General features: G+C 38.5%; 1 protein-coding gene across 6 annotated transcripts; it reads right to left on the bottom strand.

Moving 5' to 3' along the window:
• Nucleotides 1-446: 446 nt before the first annotated feature.
• Nucleotides 447-18,465, bottom strand: tdp1 (tyrosyl-DNA phosphodiesterase 1). 6 transcript variants are annotated; one of them, XM_057832719.1, is made up of 17 exons: nucleotides 16,307-16,610; nucleotides 12,912-13,056; nucleotides 11,984-12,616; nucleotides 11,861-11,904; nucleotides 9,191-9,246; nucleotides 9,012-9,108; nucleotides 8,915-8,949; nucleotides 8,749-8,841; nucleotides 8,504-8,674; nucleotides 4,762-4,840; nucleotides 4,510-4,686; nucleotides 4,402-4,450; nucleotides 4,255-4,321; nucleotides 4,064-4,171; nucleotides 1,415-1,517; nucleotides 1,221-1,326; nucleotides 448-1,122 (listed from the first exon to the last, which is right to left on the bottom strand). In XM_057832719.1, the coding sequence occupies exons 3-17, from the start codon at nucleotides 12,612-12,614 to the stop codon at nucleotides 1,049-1,051; spliced, it is 1,890 nt and encodes a 629-aa protein (XP_057688702.1). In that variant the 5' UTR covers nucleotides 12,615-12,616; nucleotides 12,912-13,056; nucleotides 16,307-16,610; the 3' UTR covers nucleotides 448-1,048. The 6 variants fall into 6 exon arrangements, with proteins under 6 accessions (XP_057688866.1, XP_057688702.1, XP_057688621.1 ...); XM_057832638.1 differs by having other exon boundaries at nucleotides 11,984-12,630; nucleotides 16,307-16,609; XM_057832883.1 differs by lacking the exons at nucleotides 12,912-13,056; nucleotides 16,307-16,610 and adding an exon at nucleotides 17,842-18,465 and having other exon boundaries at nucleotides 447-1,122.
• Between the last annotated feature and the right edge of the window lie 670 nt (nucleotides 18,466-19,135).

Here is a 19,135-nt window from a genome sequence, read left to right as displayed (position 1 = left end):
TCAAGACAGTGATTCATACCAGACATCCCAGGAATCTGACTGAACTACAGCAGTTTTGTAGAGAAGAATGGTTCAAGATTAGTTCTGATCGATGTGCCAAACTGATCTGCCGCTACAGGAAGCCTCTGGTTGACGTTACTGCTGCCAAAAGGGGGGGGGGGGGGGCAAAATATTAAATGTGACAGTTCACTTACTTATTTTTCCCCATTCTGTCATTGTTTGCATACTATCCACATTAAAATATGAAAACCTATGTTTGGGTGGTTTTAGTTAAAGCACTTTTTTTTCATCTGTGTGGTTTTGACAAAGACCAGATTACATTTGATGGTGATTTTATGCAGAAATGTGAGAAATTCCCGAAAAGTTCAGATACTTTTTCAAACCACTGTAAGTTCTTCGTACGTCTTTGTTCCAGATGATGAGGTAGGTAAGCAAAAACCGAGACAGGCTGATGTCATGTAACAAGCTAACAGTTTTTTTTTTTTATTGTTTACCGTACAAAAATATGAAAATAGCATTAATATCAACACAAATCTGACAGTTACAAGCCCGAAAATATCACATTAAAAAAAAGCTACTGTCCGGTCATGTTTCACTCTCAAATCACATCACTTAATGATTATCGGTCCGTGACATGGAGTCCCAACATGATGAAGTGCTTTGAGAGGCTCCAGTTTGCCTATAGCGGTCCACCAAGGATGCCATCTACTCTGCTCTTCACCTGAGCCTATCACATCTGGAGAAGAACATCCACGGAGGACCCACTTACTCATATCCATGAAACTCGCTCTGATTGTTGTCCCTCTTCCTGCTATGCTCATACACATGGAATTCACTCAATTAAGTTCTTTTTTTGGTTCTGTTTCAGCCAGCAAAAATGCTTTTTGTTGTGCAATGGTGGAGTGAGTTTCATGGATGTGTGACCTTCCTAGCCAGATATAGAAAGGGGGTTCATTTTTCGTCAGCGTGAGAAAAGACACTGAGCTAAAAATGCACCCCAACTGAAAACAGGTTCTGTAGCGTTCACTATCTAATCAGTGTCTATTATTTAGGTGGGAACCCAAACATTGCCATGTGTATCTGGAGCCCGACTGTATGCGATGTTCCAGATCCAAGGTTGATCTATTAAAAAAAAGGTGGGCATATTAACAAAATGGGCTCCTTAAGGGATTAAAAAGATCATTTCAGTTCAATTTTGGCAGAATTTGATCCATATTTACCTTTAGGTGTGTAGCATGTCGGAGGTAAATCAAATGGCACTGGGAAACCAGAGGATGATGACGAGAAGGGAAACGGGTTTTTCCGTATTGGAAATGTCTTCATGTTCTACAAGGAAACAAAGTTCACCCTCTTCTATTAAGATAATATGCTTTAGCATTAGCATTATCAAACATATTCGTATGTGTGTTCTTACAAAGGCCGATGGCACGTAGAGGACGCCGAGTTCATAGGATCGAACCATCACTTGTGTGTTGTTCTTCTCCAGAGCTCCCCATGCCGCTTTGGACAGGTTGGAACTGTAATAATAAGGGATGTTCCTGATCTTAATTAGGAGTGAGAACCTCTTGGTACCTCACGATACGATACGATTTGCGATACAAAGCTCACGATAATGATGATCTGACGATATGGCGATACAACGATTATCGATACATTGGTCAGGAAATAGTTCTAGGATATTCTACAAACAACTAATTAACAGAAAAACAAGCTTCTAGTGTGAATTGGAATTAGTTTATCACTAGTAGACGTCCAATCCATTTGAACTGGGAGGGTTCCCACTTCAAACGTATCGAATGTCTATGGCTGTCTGTGGCAGTCAATGCCAGGCAATTAAGTAATTTTGGGCTTCGGTCTTGCATTGAGGAGGAGGGCGCTGTGACGTGTACGGTAGAAGACGTCCTCTTCACGCTACAGTGTACTGTTGTGTATGAGGAAGAAGGATTCAGCTGATTTTGCGGATTAATACGTTTATTTTTCGCATCACGCCAGCCAAACGGCTGCAGAAAAATCATTCTGTATGAGGGAGAGGCGTATGCGCCTTTTTGGAGTTTCAAAAGGTTCCCATTCACCGTGGATGTTTACTGTGGGACCATTGGACTTACGAGGAAGTGAGTAAACATCTTGTTTTGCATTACGTCAAATACGAATACAGCGATTACAAAGTAAACACTACAAACTTCCTTTAAATAAAGGACTACTTACGTTTGATCATTGATAGGCATGTAAAAAGCTCTTCTAATGCTCATTAGCAGCAGCACGTTAGCTGCACAACAACTCCAGCCACCCTCCTCCAGGGAACGAACTGTAAATTGCTCTCCGCCGGGCGGTTTGCCGATCCCCGAAGACAATCGACAACCGGGTCGTCATGTCAAATAATCCGGGCTAGTTATGTGTGACTTTCCGCTTCGAAGATTTTGAAACATCACTCGGTTCGGGTTAGCATGTCGGCTAGCTGTCACGCCTCTTGGTTTGTTTACATTCACCGAAGCCGGGGAAGGGAAATGACATATACGATTTAGGTGGCATAAAATATTGTTCGGGAGATGCGACAGTAAATGTGAAGTCGACAGTTTTGACCATTATGGAGTAATTTTGCCATGTCGTCCTGAATAAATGCATTTTTATGATTTCATATTCCATTCAGCACAAGACTGTTATTTGTCATGACCATGCCATTTATTTAGCAATTGGGGAAAATACTTGGATAAAAAGAATATCCTGTAAAAATATTGAAGTACAGAGACAGAAACAATGACATTTTGCCGCTCTCTTCGTCGCGTTTTCCTCGTTGTGAATAGTTCCCCCTCGACGGGCTGACTGGTCCTTCTCAAGCCATTTATATAGCTATTGGGGAAAATACTTGGATAAAAACAATATCCTGTAAAAATATTGAAGTAAAGCGACAGAAACAATGACATTCTGCCGCTCTCTTCGTCGCGTTTTCCTCGTTGTGAATAGTTCCCCCTCGACGGGCTGACTGGTCCTTCTCATGCCATTTATATAGCTATTGGGGAAAAATACTTGGATAAAAAGAATATCCTGTAAAAATATTGGAATAGAGAGACTGAAACAATGACATTTTGCGGCTCTCTTCGTCGCGTTTTCCTCGTTCTGAATAATTCCCCCTCAATGGGCTGAATAGTAAAACCGATGAGCCCAGTCTACCGCCGACGTCATCCACCTGTTGGGGACGCTAAAGCCCTATAATGGTAGGTGTGGCTAACCGGCAGATTAAAAGACTAATTTCTCGTCATCTGTGCTTTGCTAAATTGTTGTATATAGTCGAATCGTCTCAAAATATGATTCTAATTCACATAATAATGCCATTTAAGCCTTTTTTTCTCGTGTCATATGCTCTTTAAGGTCTCACTATAATCACTATAGGGCAGCGTATCCACCCAAATCAATAAAACTAAATGCAAACACTTTCAAAACAAACCATTATAACGCCACTCTACTTAAACGAATACTCGAAGCAGCAAAATTTTATTCTAATTTTTTTTTCTAATCGAATACTCGAGTTGATCGATTAATCGTTGCAGCACTAGGTATAACGGTTAGGGATGTCCCCAATCAGTTTGCGTGCTTGAAAATCAGGTCCCAGCATCGGAATTGGGTTGGAAAAATTGGGTTTTTAAGTTATGTTTTTCAGGGCTACAAAGCAAAAAAATAATATCTACAAGGATATCATCAAAAGAAACAAATAAATATATGTAAATTATTCAACATATTAATAAATTGCTGAGGTATCGGATTGGTATCGGCTGATCCTCAGAAGCAGGTGACTTGCGTACAAAATATATGTGATCGGGACTACTCTAGTAATATTTATTCATTTTTTATTACAAGAATTGTACCTTAGCGAGGATAGAAAATGAAGGCCTTACAGAAATCATGCTGTTACATTTCTCTCCTGTAGATGGCGACAAAGTGTTGTACAGTAAAGTCCCGTTTTCTTCAAACTTTTTCTTTCTCAAATAGTCACCATAATAAAGACACGACCTTAAAAATACAATTTTTTCCCCCTCATATCTGTACCAAAACACACTTATTTACCAACCTGGTTACGAGGAACCACGCCAGCTCAGTGAAATCGGGTGACACCCTCATGTATGTCTTGATGTGGGGCATGGCGTGAGTCCGTCCGGTTGCATCAGCCTGCCATCGGCTATGCAGAAACACGTGTACGTGCACACTCAACATCATTAGAGTACCACTTATGGTGCATTAAATGTCTGAGAGAGAACGTACTGAAAGTAGGAGTGCAGCCAAAGTTGCTTTTGCGCTGTCTGGATGCTGTAGGGAAGGGAACCTCCGGCTGGTGGAGAAGAAGACACTTAATCATGAATACCACAAATAGAAACAATCTCAGAATAAATGTTACATTTTAAATCTCACCAGGATAACCTTCTAAACTCGTCCTGACGTCTTCCACTGATGGATACAACTGCAAAAGAAATAATTTGCCCACGATTCTTAATTTAGTCTCGAGGGAGGGAAGCATACCAAGTGAATAGGAGGGTTGGGCCGAAGAGACGATTTCCCAAGTGTGGTCAAGGTGCGCTGGAATTCCCCCGCCAGCCACTTGGTTTTGTCCACCCCCATTGAGCCGATGCTGGAGAATTGGCCTACCACTGGCCATTGGTCTTCGTCAGGGATGGAGCTGGTGTGCTCGTAAAGCAACTGCAAACCAGAGTGAGGCGTTGATAGTAAACATCAGTCATGAAAATTTTAACTTATTATTTTGCTATTTTTTACCTTCCTGAGTCTCAGGTGGCCCCAACGTTCCATGTCTGGACCCACATACCTGCCAGGAGTGGAGCCAACCAGATAGACTCTGAAAACAAACAGACCACAGACTGAAACAAAGATCAATGTGTACCTCAAATAAACTGAAATAACATTTTTATCAGAACAGATACAGAACGTCATTTAATATTAGAGGTGGGAACCTCTGGGTACCTCACGAAACGATACGATCTACGACAAAAGGCTCACGACAGTGTTTTTGTCAAAGATAACGAAAATATTTCGTCAACGAACATTTTTTTCATTACAATGACAAGACGATAAGAGCGAAAATCGTGTTTCGGGAGGCTAAAACATAGCGAGCCTTATGCTAGTTTTTGTCTGACGAAACAAGAACGAGACGGAAATGCGCAATAGTTTCAGTCACATGCTCGCAATGTGTGACATTTACACGTAGTTAGCCTGCATCGTAGCAGACTAGCAGTGTCTGGTTGTGTCACTCATGCGATTTGGCAGGCACACACAGAAAAATTTCTGTTCTTATCTTGGCCAGAGAGAATATATAATGTTACTTTAACCTTTTAAGGTCTGTGCGGAGTAATCATCACACACTAAATATACCTCGTAGCATTAGGATAGCATTTGCATTAGGCTAATGCTAACGGCGAGCGACCTCTTAAATTTTACACTTTTTTTACATAAACTTCATGGCGTCCAGGTGGGTAGATATAAAATTGTACTGTTTTCCTGCTAAATGTGTGTTATTGCCAAGTTTGCGTTGTCCTTGTAGACGCTACAATATCTGCTTTATTTATTTTTGGAGTAAATTTTTTTAAATTTTCCAGACGAAAACATTTTTAGTTAACGTCGACTAAAACTAGACGAAATTAGTCTTGAGTTTTCGTCAACACAAACTAGACGAAGACAAACACATTTTTAGATGACTAAAATATGACTAAGACTAATCGTCCAAAAGAATAGGACGAAAATTAAAAGGGCTGTCAAAAACAACACTGGCTCATGATAATGATTATCTCATGATATGGTGACACAACAATTATTGATACATGTGTTAGGAAATCATACTACAATGCAGTGATCCCTCATTTTTCGCGGTTATTGGGGAGCAGAACCCGTTGCAATGAGTGAAAAACTGCAAAGTAGTTTTTTTTTGGTGTGTTCAATATGTGTGTGCTCAATATATTTATTCAGACTTAGTATTGGAAAGAGATACAAATAAAACACGTTCTTCCCTTTTTTTCCCCAAAGTATAATTTAAAACTTTTTATGTATACATATTTGCATTTTTTTAAGTACTTCAAATGTAATAATTACGTTAAGTTTTAAACATGTTACTGTCCCACCAAATTATTTTTAAACAAGAATAAAGGAGAAGAATTCTTGTCTTTATTAAATGCTTTATTGAGTGAGTCCATTCAAATCCGCTCAAGCTGCTCACTTACATATAATGAGGCCACAGCAACTGTTTAACAAGCTAAACGATGAATGACGCATGCGGCGCTTTGAAGTTTCGGCTTCCAAACGTCTCCGGCAAGATCAAACCTTAACGTCTGCCAATCATCGTTAACTTTAATAAGCAACTCCAGTGCATTGCCAGACCAAGAAAAGTGGCAGTAGGGAGAGGCAGGCTACGTGATCGGATAGGGACAGCTCATCTGTATTTGATTTTTTAATTGAAAAACATCCGCGATGGACTAAAGACGCGGAGTTTAAAGTCACTGCATGATTTTTAGTCACTTACTTTTGATTTTGGGGCCTTTTGGGATCATTTCCTGTCGATTTGGGGGCATTTACGGATCACTTGTTGTTGATTTTGGGTCACTGAACAGGAAGTGACCTGGGAATGTCCCCCAAATGAATAGCAAGCGACTCAAAATTAACAGCAAGTGACCTGTAAAACCTTAAAATTAGGGCTGTCCCAAACGACTAATTTTCTCCCCATTAGTCAGCCGACTATTTTTACGATTAGTCGACTAATCTTATAATTTAAAAAAAATTTTTTTTTTTTTTTTTTTTTACTAATTTAGCAATGAATTTTTTTTTACGCTTGTCAATTCACAAAAACATTTTGGAACACTTAAAATCTTGATTAAAGTACAAATAAACAGATAAATAACAATAATAAATCACAAATAAACAATGAGTTCTAATGCTGATAGAATTAACTTGTGCAAAAGAATGGAATGTAAACAGATTCAGAACACTGACTTCACCTTTCCAAAATGATTCAAAACAATTATTTAAAAAATACCTAGCATTAATTATTCATTGCCAATCAGACTTTTCATAAAGAGTGTTATTTTAAAGGTATTCTTAGTGTAGAATCTGTAGTATGTGGGATTAACTCCAGAAATTGTTATTTATATGACGAACATAACATGCTTTTATTTTGAAATGTTCACCGGAAGTACGTTCGCTAAACCGCTAATTTAAGCTTTACACTCCACAAAAAAAGCACTTTTTGTCATTGCATGTGTTGTCAGTAATAGATTTTTTTTCCTTTTGCAAATGCTGTTAACCAGTGATTTTTCATGTTTGAAGTGTAACCTTTTAACTGCAAGTTTTGGAGAAGGCTGCCTGTTTTATAGCCGGCTAAAGTAGGTCGTCTTTTTTCCCCATTCACCTCAATGTAGCAATGCTAACGTATATAGTGTTTAATATATTTGTGTTTTCCTATTTTGTATGTCTGAACTTTAATTCTACAGCGTGTTGATGAGAGAAACGAACTCAAGTCTCATATGCCATCAGCACGCACGCACAAACGTACGCACGCACGCTCGCGCAGCGATAAAACGCAGCCGTGAAAATGACCGCCCTCATTTTTATTTACCATGCGATAAATGGACTCATTGCATATCGCGACAGGCTTAGCAACTTCAATAAAACATGTCATTAGTTAGTTGGATGGACTTACAATCTCCTGTCGTTATCATTCACGGCCGACGTGCAGCCAAGCTTGGTGTTGAAGAGACAGGACACAACAGTGTACCCTCCTTTGTTTCTTTAAAAATAAGTCAATGTTTTGGACTCTGGTGCGCTTTTTTGGCTTTGTGCCGCTTTCCCCGCTTGCATACTAAGCGTCCGACATTCTGAACTTTCCACGCATATATTTTTTTAACCCTTCATTAACCGTCGACGGGATGTTGTGCTCGTCGACGGATTTACGTCATCGATGACGTCGACTGTGTTGACTAGTCGGGACAGCTCTACTTAAAATGAACATGAAGTGCCCTATAAATGCCCCCAAAACCGGTAAGACTGGCTGTTTCAGTGCCGGTGACGGCGCTCGATGCCGCTAACCCTCCTAGTCAAAATAAATTGGACATTATGGCAGGCAATGAGCTAACACAGACACTGTTCTAGTGAAGGATTTTAGTAGCAACTGGTTGTTCCCTTTTTTTCTCCAAACAGTGACAGTTTTTAAAAACACTATATCGATTCTTGGCAGGAGCATATGTGCTTGTCTGTCAATGTTCATTCTAAATTATTAGAAACCTTTATTTTTGGACTAAAACTTGAATTTTTCAGACGAAAAATAGACGAAGACGAACACATTTTGTAATGACTAAAATATGACTAAGACAAAAAGTAAAAGACTAAGACAAATATTAAAAGGGCTGCCAAAAACAACACTAGTCTAGCACCGTCAATGGCAGCCAAGGAGCTGATAAAGTGTTAATTCACGTAGTGCTTTCTGTTCTTGTGTGTGCATTTTTGCAATACGGCGTACTTGGTTTCCGAAAGATCGTGCTCTTTGATCCGCTGGATCCACTCTTCCAGCTCAGGTGCCCGGTAGGATGCCAAATATTCCAGCAGATCTCGCTTGAAGAATGTAGGCGACTCCCCACAGGTGTCACTGCTTCCTTTTGGCAACCTTGGAAACAGAGGACTCATCCACATCCTGGTAAGAGGAGAGTGGGCATGATTATTTAGTCTCCCATAGTCAAAGTTCTATGACGGGCCAAAGTGACGCACCCCTGTGTCTTCTGATACCAGTCTGCTCGGATCATGTTGGAAGTTAGGATGATGACTCGGAATCCCTCCTCATACCACAGCAGCATCATCTTTCTGTAATGAATCAATTTAGAATTATTGTGTCTTCGGATTAAGACCACAGTAATTCATGTCAAATCAAGCTTACGTGTGGTGCGTTCCAAAAGCGATGTCTAATTTGGCCTGCCGAGAAAATAATTCTTAATCCTGAGAAAAATTTGAATTTTTAACCGAGTGTCTCATACCTGGCAGAAGCGAACGTGAGGGAAGCAATGAGCCTGTTGCAACAGCCGAGCCTTGGCCTCCCGCTTGTCACCGTGGACAATCAGAACGGGACGATCTCTGTGAGGAAACGCAGTGGCAAATTAGGCAGACATTCTTTGCCTCAGCAAGATATTGGCACGATCCAGTGATTGGAACTCACCTGAACTCTGGAGGATACTGCTGAACCATCCAAGCGATGTCAAAACAGTAGTTAAACTGTGCCAAACAAGAGATGAATAGCTTCAGGCTATTGATACTATTTAAGTACGGAGTTTATAATTAGGGATGTACCAAAGAGAAGAATTGGCTGAAACTGAAAAACCAAGTAAACGAAAACCGAAATATTAACTATTTGATCATATTTGGTACTGACTTTTCAACAATACATCAGATCAAAATGAATAAATTAAATGTTTAACATGACACACAAACAAATCAGGGTTTCCCCTACATATCAAAGATTGTGGCGCACCGCCACACCAAAATAACAGCTGCCACGCCTTGCAAATGAGATTTTTTTTTTTTTTTTTTTAATTTAAAGATACATTCTTTTTTATAATTTGCATAATTTAAAAATATGTCTGTGCTGGCTATATGTGCCAGCGTGGGAAACCAGTTGACCTTTTGCAGTGCGTTGCAGCCACCTATCGGTCAAAATAATTCACTGCATCTATTTTGTGACAGTTTGGCTGACAAGTTATTTAATTGCACAGTGCTGTGTCTATTGGTCGCATTGACACTCGTGAGTGCTTTCTGCTACGTTTCCGCCTCGGAAATATATGTTAGTATTTTACGTTTACATTAACCTATTGATGCACAGTATATGGATACCACTGTGGAGGAGTGTCATATGTACAAAAAAAACTTCTTAAGTGTTGTTTTTGTATTATAAAAGCCAGCCTTTGCTTAAGGCTAGGAGTACGGTTGGGCATTGTTTGAAATTGAACGATTCCGGTTCCGATTCCAATTCCACGTTTCGATTCCGGTTCCAAACGATTCTCGATTCCGATTCTTTTAAGAGGCAGCGTCATTAAAAAAAAAAAAAAAAAAAAGGCAGGGTAAGGGTAAAAAAAATTTGCATGGTTTATATTAAAGTCTTAACTTCTTGATGATTTTTTAAATTACATGGACTTCTCACGGGGCTAATTTTAACTTGTATATAAATATCAATCTTTGAACTTGAGCAATTTTTTTCCGCTCGGCGGTCAGGGCATCGAAACATGGAATCAAAATTTTAAAATTCGAACGATTCTGGGAGCATCGGAGTGTTAGAATCGGTTCCCATCGATGCTCGATTCCCAACGCTAACTAGGAGTAGCTCAAGCAAGTTGTGATATTAATGTAAGAGTGTTGTACAGTTTGTAGTGTATTGAGTATTGAATATGTGTATGTGCTAGGCCTGAACGATATTGGAAAAAACTATTGTTGCGATTCTTTTGGGGTTAACGATATATTGCGATATTATATTGCGATATTCAAAAAAAAAATTATATATATATTTTTTTTATATTATTTTTGTTGTGCTTTCACTAAATGATACTTTAGCGACTTAACTGTTCCGCCCAAATGCATGATGGGAAGTTGGGCAACCATGATTGTCAGTGGTGACTGCAAATGGTATACAGTATGTTCTGCGATGTGTTCAATTAAGCGTGTTAAGAAAAAGATTGTCTCCTCTGAGAGATGGGAATATTATTTTTGTTGTGCTTTCACTAAACGATACTGTAGCGACTTAACTGTTCCGCCCAAATGCATGATGGGAAGTTGGGTAATCTCGACTGTCAGTGGTGGCTGCAAATGGTATACAGTATGTTCTGCGTAGTGTTCAATTAAGCGTTGTAAGAAAAACAACGTCTTCTGTCATTCTTCCCCATGTCATTCGCCACAATACTTATATTTGTTGTGAAAGAGTTGCCAAAGCTTAAGTCAATAGAAGGCGCGGTCCAATGAACACCTGTGTTCACTCGCATTTCTCTGCCTTTTCGCTGTCAATGTGCTTAAATGGTGTCATTGTAAACTGCTTGAGGCAACGCATGAACGGGTCATTCCGTGCATGCGTTAATTGTAGGGCTGCAGCTATCGAATATTTTAGTGGTCGATTAAACGATGGACTAGTTAGTTCGAATAATCAAGTAATCGGATAAGAAACATGAAAAAATAATATATGAGCTGAGCCTCAAACGGTATAAATTTAAAAAAAACAAAAAAACAAAAAAACAAAACATCTATGTACAACTAAAGAACAATTGGCTAACTTACATTGAAAAAGTCCGCTAGCTTAAATGCTATAAAATGCTAAAGTTTTTTTTACAATGCCCTTAACAAATGGTTCAGACACATGTTCCTACAAAAAACGGCTAAATATACCTATAAACTAAATTATGAATGCACTTTAAAAACATTAGCTCAAACAAAAACTTAGCTTGCGTTGGTCTTAACAGGGAGCAACTGGTTCCAGCCATGTGTAAATAGGCAGACCAGAGGGCAGTGTATCCACCCTAATCAATAAAACTAAATGCAAACACTTTCAAAATAAACCATTGCAACACCACTTTAATTAAACGAATACTCGAAGCAACAAAATTTAATATGAATATTTTTTTCTAATCGAATATTCGAGCACTAGTTAATTGCGTCAAATATTTTAACGTGATTAATCGAAAAAATTGCCGCCCGTTAACGCGATAAATTTGACAGCACTACTTTATTTATTTATTTATTTTGGGACAAAAACATCAATTTTACAGACGAAAATGTCATTGTCGACAAAATTAGACAAAATTGTACACCAACGAAAACTACACTAACTTGTTTTCTTTTACAAACTCACCTGAACTGACTCTTTTAGCGTTCCAAATAATGGTGAGAGGATGTCTGCAAAAGAAAATCAAGCACTGTTCAACAGCGTGTGAAAGAAAAGTTTGATCAAAAAACAGAATGGACTTCTTCTCACCTCTGATATGCAACGCGCCACTGTTGTATTTTCTGTCCAGGCCCGTCACCTTGTTGAGGTAAAACCGAAACATGTCATCCAGACATGGAACGGAGGACTCAAAGAAGTCGTCGGGCTCGTCGATATAGTAGACGCGCCCATGAGGGCTGGGAGGGCGTTCGCCCGCCACCTTCTGGCGTTTTGGACTAGGAACCTTCCTTGTTGGTGGTGGGTTAGTTTTCTTCTTAGCATTATCATCATCATCATCATCGCTGTCAGAGAGCGCCCAGCCAGAGCCATCTGCCGGATCCATCTTCCTCTTACCGGCCAAAGATGGAGAGGACTCATACTTGACAGGGTTCATCTGGTTTTTCGCAGCCTGCTGTCTGGCCTCAGAACCGACCACAAGCGCAGGTGTCGGACATGGTTCTGGTTTAACTTCCAATGAAGCATTTTCTACTTTCGGTACAGGGGAAGAGCGCGTAACCTCCAATGTAACATTTTCTACTTTCGGGACGGGGGATGAGCGCGAGCTGTGATTGGACGTGGGTGCTTGAGAGGGTTTGGACGGCGTGCCCGACGGAGGAAGATCTTCATCGTCATCATCACTGCTGGAGACGCTCCACTTGCCGTGTTGACTGTCTTGAGACATACCTGCGATCACAAAACTGCTAATCTTTTTAGCTTATCATTTCTATAATATGGTTAAACATTCAAAACTAACATACCAATATCGTATTAAAGGTAAAAAATAAATATTAATGCTAATTTTATTCAGATGCACAGTAGTACTTTTTGTAAATGAAGGGGAAAAAAAGCAAAAATATATACGTTCATGTTTGCTTATTTCTTACTCAGAACTATGATACAAAATACCACAGAAAACGGAAATGTACACTTTCTCTTTTAACCCTTTTATGCATTAATTATGATTGTTTTTCAAACCCACTGGGGCACTAATCGGCTGCCATTGACGTCGCTGGAAGTCCAGTTGAGTTTGACTGGGACTAGCGAATGAACGAAGGTCTCTGGTTGCTTTCACAGCCAGTCTTTCCAGTTTAAATTGGACGTCTATCGCCGCCAATGGCTCATTACTATGGAGGAAAAAAAAAATCAACTTTAGAGTGTTATTTGGGCTATAACTAAAGTGTATGTCTCTTTTTGTTCATTTTAACTAAATCAATTTCTTTTCATTAAGGTTAAAAGAGGTTAAAAGAGGTTAAAATCGGCGCTTTCGATTCATGTTGAGGGCAGCGCTCTATGTCAAATATTAATTTTTGAAGGTGCTTTAAGACCACATGATTGAATAGGCTGGCGTGCACGTATAACAGCAAGCTTGCGTCTGATTGGTATAATGGAGTCATGTGATTATAAATAAATCTAATATGTAGAATAAAGAGGAAAAATGTAACAACTCTTGTGTAGCCCAAAGTAAAGGAGTTTGACTAGCGTCTTTTCTTCACAAATCTACTCAAGTAAAAGTAAAAAGTATAGCTTAGTAAAACTAGTCTTAGAAGTACATTTTTCTCAAAAAGTTACTCAGGTAAATGTAATGGAGTACAAGTAACGTGCTACTAACCACCTCTGATTATAGTACAGTATTGGCATTGTAAGCAGGTACTTACAATGTTACTGATTACTTAAGTATTTTTTTTCAACAAATACTTTTTTTTACTTGTACTTGAGTAAATTTCGGATTTCTTTTACTTGGGTAATATTTAGAGGTGCGCGATAATTATGACGTCATCCCAATAAATCAGATAACATTATATATTATCGGGCCTATTAATAATATTTTTGGCACGGTGTCAGATTGGGATGTAAGGTTTGTTTACATTCCTGTTTTGCCAGTATGCAAAGTTTTGTTACTGTTCTAGAGGCCGTAATTCTCCTTCACTGAGTTATAAACCTTACTATGGCAATTAGCAAATGTTTGCATTTTACAGTGTTATGTTTACAAGTTCTTGAGAGGCCTTTTGGTTATTGATAGGCTTGCAGTTTTATGATTGGCAGGGGTGAAGAAAGTTGTTTTAATGGACCATGACGACAAAAGTCTCCTCTCCTGTGCCACCAAATGTTTTATCTGCTAACAAAGCACAATACCTGTTGGGTTTATGTTTGTTTTAGATCAGTGCTCATTGTTCAGGGGAACACATCGTCAATGATATTGACTGATTGATTGTGATTGACTCAAATTATATTCATTTGAAAAAATTAATATGGGCACTGTATTTGAAGTCAAAACTGTTGTCTGTCTTGTCTTTGTTTTGTTCATTACAATAGTGTTCATGTCATCATGAAAATTCTGGTTCGGTCAAAGGCAAATCTATGCTGAATCCTCCACTAGCATTTTTGACCTACAGGTGTTCAAAAACTCAGGTAAATATACATTGAAAAGTTATATATATAGTATCGGTTATTGTATTGGTATCGGCCTTGAGGAGCAGTAAGTTATCGATATCAGTTTAAAAAAATGAATATCGTGCACCCCTAGTAACATTTAATAGAAGTAATAACCTCTGCTTGCCCAATAAAGGGTTAAAGCTCTGGTGTTTTTATTAAGTTCATATACTGTAGGGGAAAAAAAAACAACTTTTGAATAGTGACTAGTATTCCTGAAAGACTTAAATACAGTGGGGCAAATAAGTATTTAGTCAACCACTAATTGTGCAAGTTCTCCCACTTGAAAATATTCGAGAGGCCTGTCAACATGGGTAAACCTGAACCATGGCAGACAGAATGTGGAGACAAAAAAACAGAATATCACAATGTTTGATTTTTAAAGAATTTATTTGCAAATCATGGTGGGAAATAAGTATTTGGTCGAGACCAGAAGTTCATCTCAATACTTTGTTATGTACCCTTTGTTGGCAATAACAGAGGCCATTCGTTTTCTGGAACTCTTCACAAGCTTTTCACAAACTGTTGCTGGTATTTTGGCCCATTCCTCCATGCAGATCTCCTCTAGAGCAGAGATGTTTTGGGGCTGTCGTTGGGCAACACGGACTTTCAACTCCATCCACAGACTTTCTATGGGGTTGAGATCTGGAGACTGGCTAGGCCACTCCAGGACCTTGAAATGCTTCTTACGAAGCCACTCCTTTGTTGCCCTGGCTGTGTGTTTAGGATCATTGTCATGCTGAAAGACCCAGCCACGTCTCATCTTCAATGCCCTTGCTGATGGAAGGAGATTTCCACTCAAAATCTCTCGGTACTTTCATTCTTTACACAGATCAGTCGTCCGGGTCCCCTTGCAGAAAAATAGCCCCAAAACATGATGTTTCCACCACCATGCTTCAAGGTGGGTATGGTGCAATTCAGTATTCTTTCTCCTCCAAACAGGAGAACCTGTGTTTCTACCAAAAAGTTCTATTTTGGTTTCATGTGACCATAACACATTCTCCAAGTCCTCTTCTGGATCATCCAAATGCTCTCTAGCGAACCGCAGACGGGCCTGGACGTGTACTTTCTTCAGCAGGGGGACACGTCGGGCAGTGCAGGATTTGAGTCTCTGGCGGCGCATTGTGTTACTGATAGTAGCCTTTGTTTTTGTGGTCCCAGCTCTCTGTAGGTTATTCACTAGGTCCCCCCACGTGGTTCTGGGATTTTTGCTCACCGTTCTTGTTATCATTTTGACGCCACGGGGTGAGGAGGGAGTTGAAAGTCAGTGTTGCCCAACAACAGCCCCAAAACATCACTACTCTAGAGGAGATCTGCATGGAGGAATGGGTCAAAATACCAGCAACGCTGTGTGAAAAGTTTGTGAAGAGTTACTGAAAACGTTTGGCCTCCATTACTGCCAACAAAGGGTACATAACAAAGTATTGAGATGAACTTTTGGTATTAACCAAATACTTATTTTCCACCATGATTTCAAATAAATTCTTTAAAAATCAAACAATGTGATTTTCTGTTTTTTTTTTTTTTTTCTTCCACATTCTGTCTGTAATGGTTGAGGTTTACACATGTTGACAATTACAGGCCTCTCTAATATTTTCAATTGGGAGAACTTGCACAATTAGTGGTTGACTAAATACTTATTTGCCCCACTGTATATACAGGTGGTTTCGAATAAATGCTGCTAAATTACACAACAGCACCCCCGACACAAATTATGTTTTTCTAAGAGGTGAATGCAAATACAGAATAACTTCCAACCAGGCATTTTAAGCGTAGAAAATAAAGTACAATTCTAAAAGTCTGCTTTCTAAGCCTTGTGTGCTAAAAAAAAATCCATCCATTCCATTGTAGTCGGTGCATGCAGATGTGAAGAACAAGGGCAAAAATTAGCACGAGGATGTCTCGTATTATAACTTATAGTTCAATTTAAATATATAATCTTACCTTAAATCACGCTACTGGTGTTCAATTACTGTACCTGCCGTGGAAATTTTAGTCGAATAAGCAAAGTCTTGTAAAATGAGTTGATCCAAGAATAATGTACGCTTGAGATATAAATCCGGGTAGGAACTCAGACAAAAAAAAAAGTCGTTGTGGCAGAGATACAAGACCGGGTACAAAACCGTAACGAAGTAGCTGGAATAGTTTTAAATTATATTTGTCAAACTGCTACACCACCTGATTTTGACCTTCTGGAAGCAACAACTCTATTTACGAATATGTTTTGGTTTCGTATAAATTATACGGCTAGATTTTTTTGACACAATGAGAGCAATTCAAACAGACGTCATTTTGGCGGCCATCTTAAGACAGAACCAATTGTTTTTGGGTACACTTGTCAATAACAATGATCAACGTTTTCAAATAGCTTGACTTGTCATAAACGTCAGCAAAGCAGTAATTTGACTGCATCCTTAAGAATAATTAGCACTACTGCAAAGTACACTCTACATCCAAACTGCAAACTGTAGATTTTTTCATTTATTCACATATAAATACACATATTTGTCCATCACATTTGGTTGATAAATTTTCATATTGCTTCACATATTCCCTCAGTGGCTGTGACCTGCTACTGCAATTGTTGATAAAGAAAACAATGGGAGCTTCTTCCTGCAACAAGGCCATTTGGGCTGATAAACCGAGGTGGTTGGTACACAGCTGCACTGGGAATTTCGACAGAACAAAAGTGTCCTCTAGGGGTTATTAATTTGTGAGCAGACAGCATGACACACGCTTCTTTAGATATGCATTGAAAAAAATTGTGTGTCGGGACCAAATCTTTAAGAAAACATCACGTTGCACCTTTCATTTCTGACTCGATGTACTTAGCTTTGGTTTTTTTTTTTTTTTTTTTTTGCTTTCTTTTTGCTCCTGAATTGAATCTTCGATTCATTTAAGAGAATTAATAACCCTGTAAAAAAGAAAGTCAACTCTGGCTATCTTTGCCTCACCTCCGTGAAGTTGCCCCCCCATCAGATGTAAATTTATATCAAACGTATGTCATACGTTTGTACCGGTTTAGGCTGTAAAACTTTGTTTGTACTGCTATAATTTAAAAAAATTTTTTTTTTATATATTTACAATTCTTTTACAGGTTAATCTGAGATCAATCAGCACCCCATTATCATCTAAACCATAAACTGATTTTAAGGAGGCCGAAAAGTGTCATTACATGTAATTGACTTTCCTATATACCGTAATTTCCCGAATATAAGGCGCACCCGTGTATAATGCGCACCCCAAATTTACTTGTAAAATCTAGGGAAAATTATTGTACCCGTTTATAACGCGCACCCTAATTTTAGCACCAATAAATAGAAGAATACAAGAAAACAGAGCTTGTGTACAGATACAGAGATGTCATTTTACTGACTGGTGAAACACAGCACAAGCATAGCACATTGGTAGTTCAAAACATTACCGTAAACTGACAATATTTACGGTACTAATATGATTTGACAATTTCTCCAACTTACCAGAATCTAGGAGAAAACAAAACGGATGTGACTTTTCTTTTAAAGGCTGGTGTATAACTTGCTCGTTTCCTCATGATGAATAAATGTTTCTTCCATGGATTGATACGGTAAAATGAAAGTCAGAACGTAAGTCGGAAATCCGTGAGAGCTCATCACTGTCAACACGACAGTAACCAAAGGAACTATTGTCATTTGGGTTTGAGTTTCACGAGGGACCGATATAGTTGACGGACACAGGAAGTGTGTGTCCTTACATTTGTTATGGTCTGAATTGCGGAGCTGCAATAAACGTCGACTCAAATGAGTTCAAGAAACTAAATTCTGTGCTTTATGAAGAGTGAAAAAAGCAGAATTTAACACAGACGAAATCATTCGGCCGATTAGAGTGAAGTATTACCGAAACAAAATGGTGACGTCACGTACCGTGATGGTCGGCAACGGGTCGCCGTCGCCGCATACGTTTCTTCAACACAACGTGGCCGTGTCAATGAAAAAAAATCGGTTTATATATATATATGTAATACATATATATTTCTGTCTCCATCCATGTACCCGTTTATAATGCGCACCATGAGTTTACAAGTTGATTTTGGGGAAAAAAAGTGCGCGTTATATTCGGGAAATTACGGTATATAAAAGTTGTAAAGCAATAAAACTAACAAAAATGAATTTACAAAATAACATTTTTATAAAGGGTCAAAATCGTTTTTCGAGCACCTTAGACGGTCATTTGTTTTGCATATAATTAAAAAAAAATTATATATATATATATATATACACAGTGGGAAGAACAAGTATTTGATACACTGCCAATGGGAAAATCCATTGGCAGTGTATCAAATACTTGTTCTACCCACTGTGTGTATAAAAGAGGAAAAAAAAAATATATATATTTTTTTTTTTTGATTGAAAATATTTTTTTGATTGAAGCAACTTTTGGGGGGATTGAAACATTTAGACACAAATGTCCTAATCATAGTTTGGCCCGAACACAAAAAGGATTGCTTCAATCAAACTTTATCAATAAAATATCAAGTGTTCAAATGCAAAATTTTCAATCTCAAATATTTTTTCGCATTAAAAAAAACTTTTTTCTATGATTAAAATGTTTCTTTTTTTGATTGATTTTTCTTTTTGAAAATCTATATATTTTTATGAAGCAACGTTTTTTTTGATTGAATAACGAAGACAAAAATTACCTAGCCAAAATGTGGCCCAAACACAAATCAACATTACTTCAATCAAAAAGTTGCTTCAATAAAAAATAAAATAAAATAAAGAAAAATAGCTTTCA

This window comes from Corythoichthys intestinalis, chromosome 1, assembly GCF_030265065.1.
Source record: "Corythoichthys intestinalis isolate RoL2023-P3 chromosome 1, ASM3026506v1, whole genome shotgun sequence".
In the NCBI taxonomy this organism is placed as follows: Eukaryota; Metazoa; Chordata; class Actinopteri; order Syngnathiformes; family Syngnathidae; genus Corythoichthys; species Corythoichthys intestinalis.
Note: the sequence above shows the minus strand (reverse complement) of the source record. Positions and strands in the feature narration are given on the sequence as shown.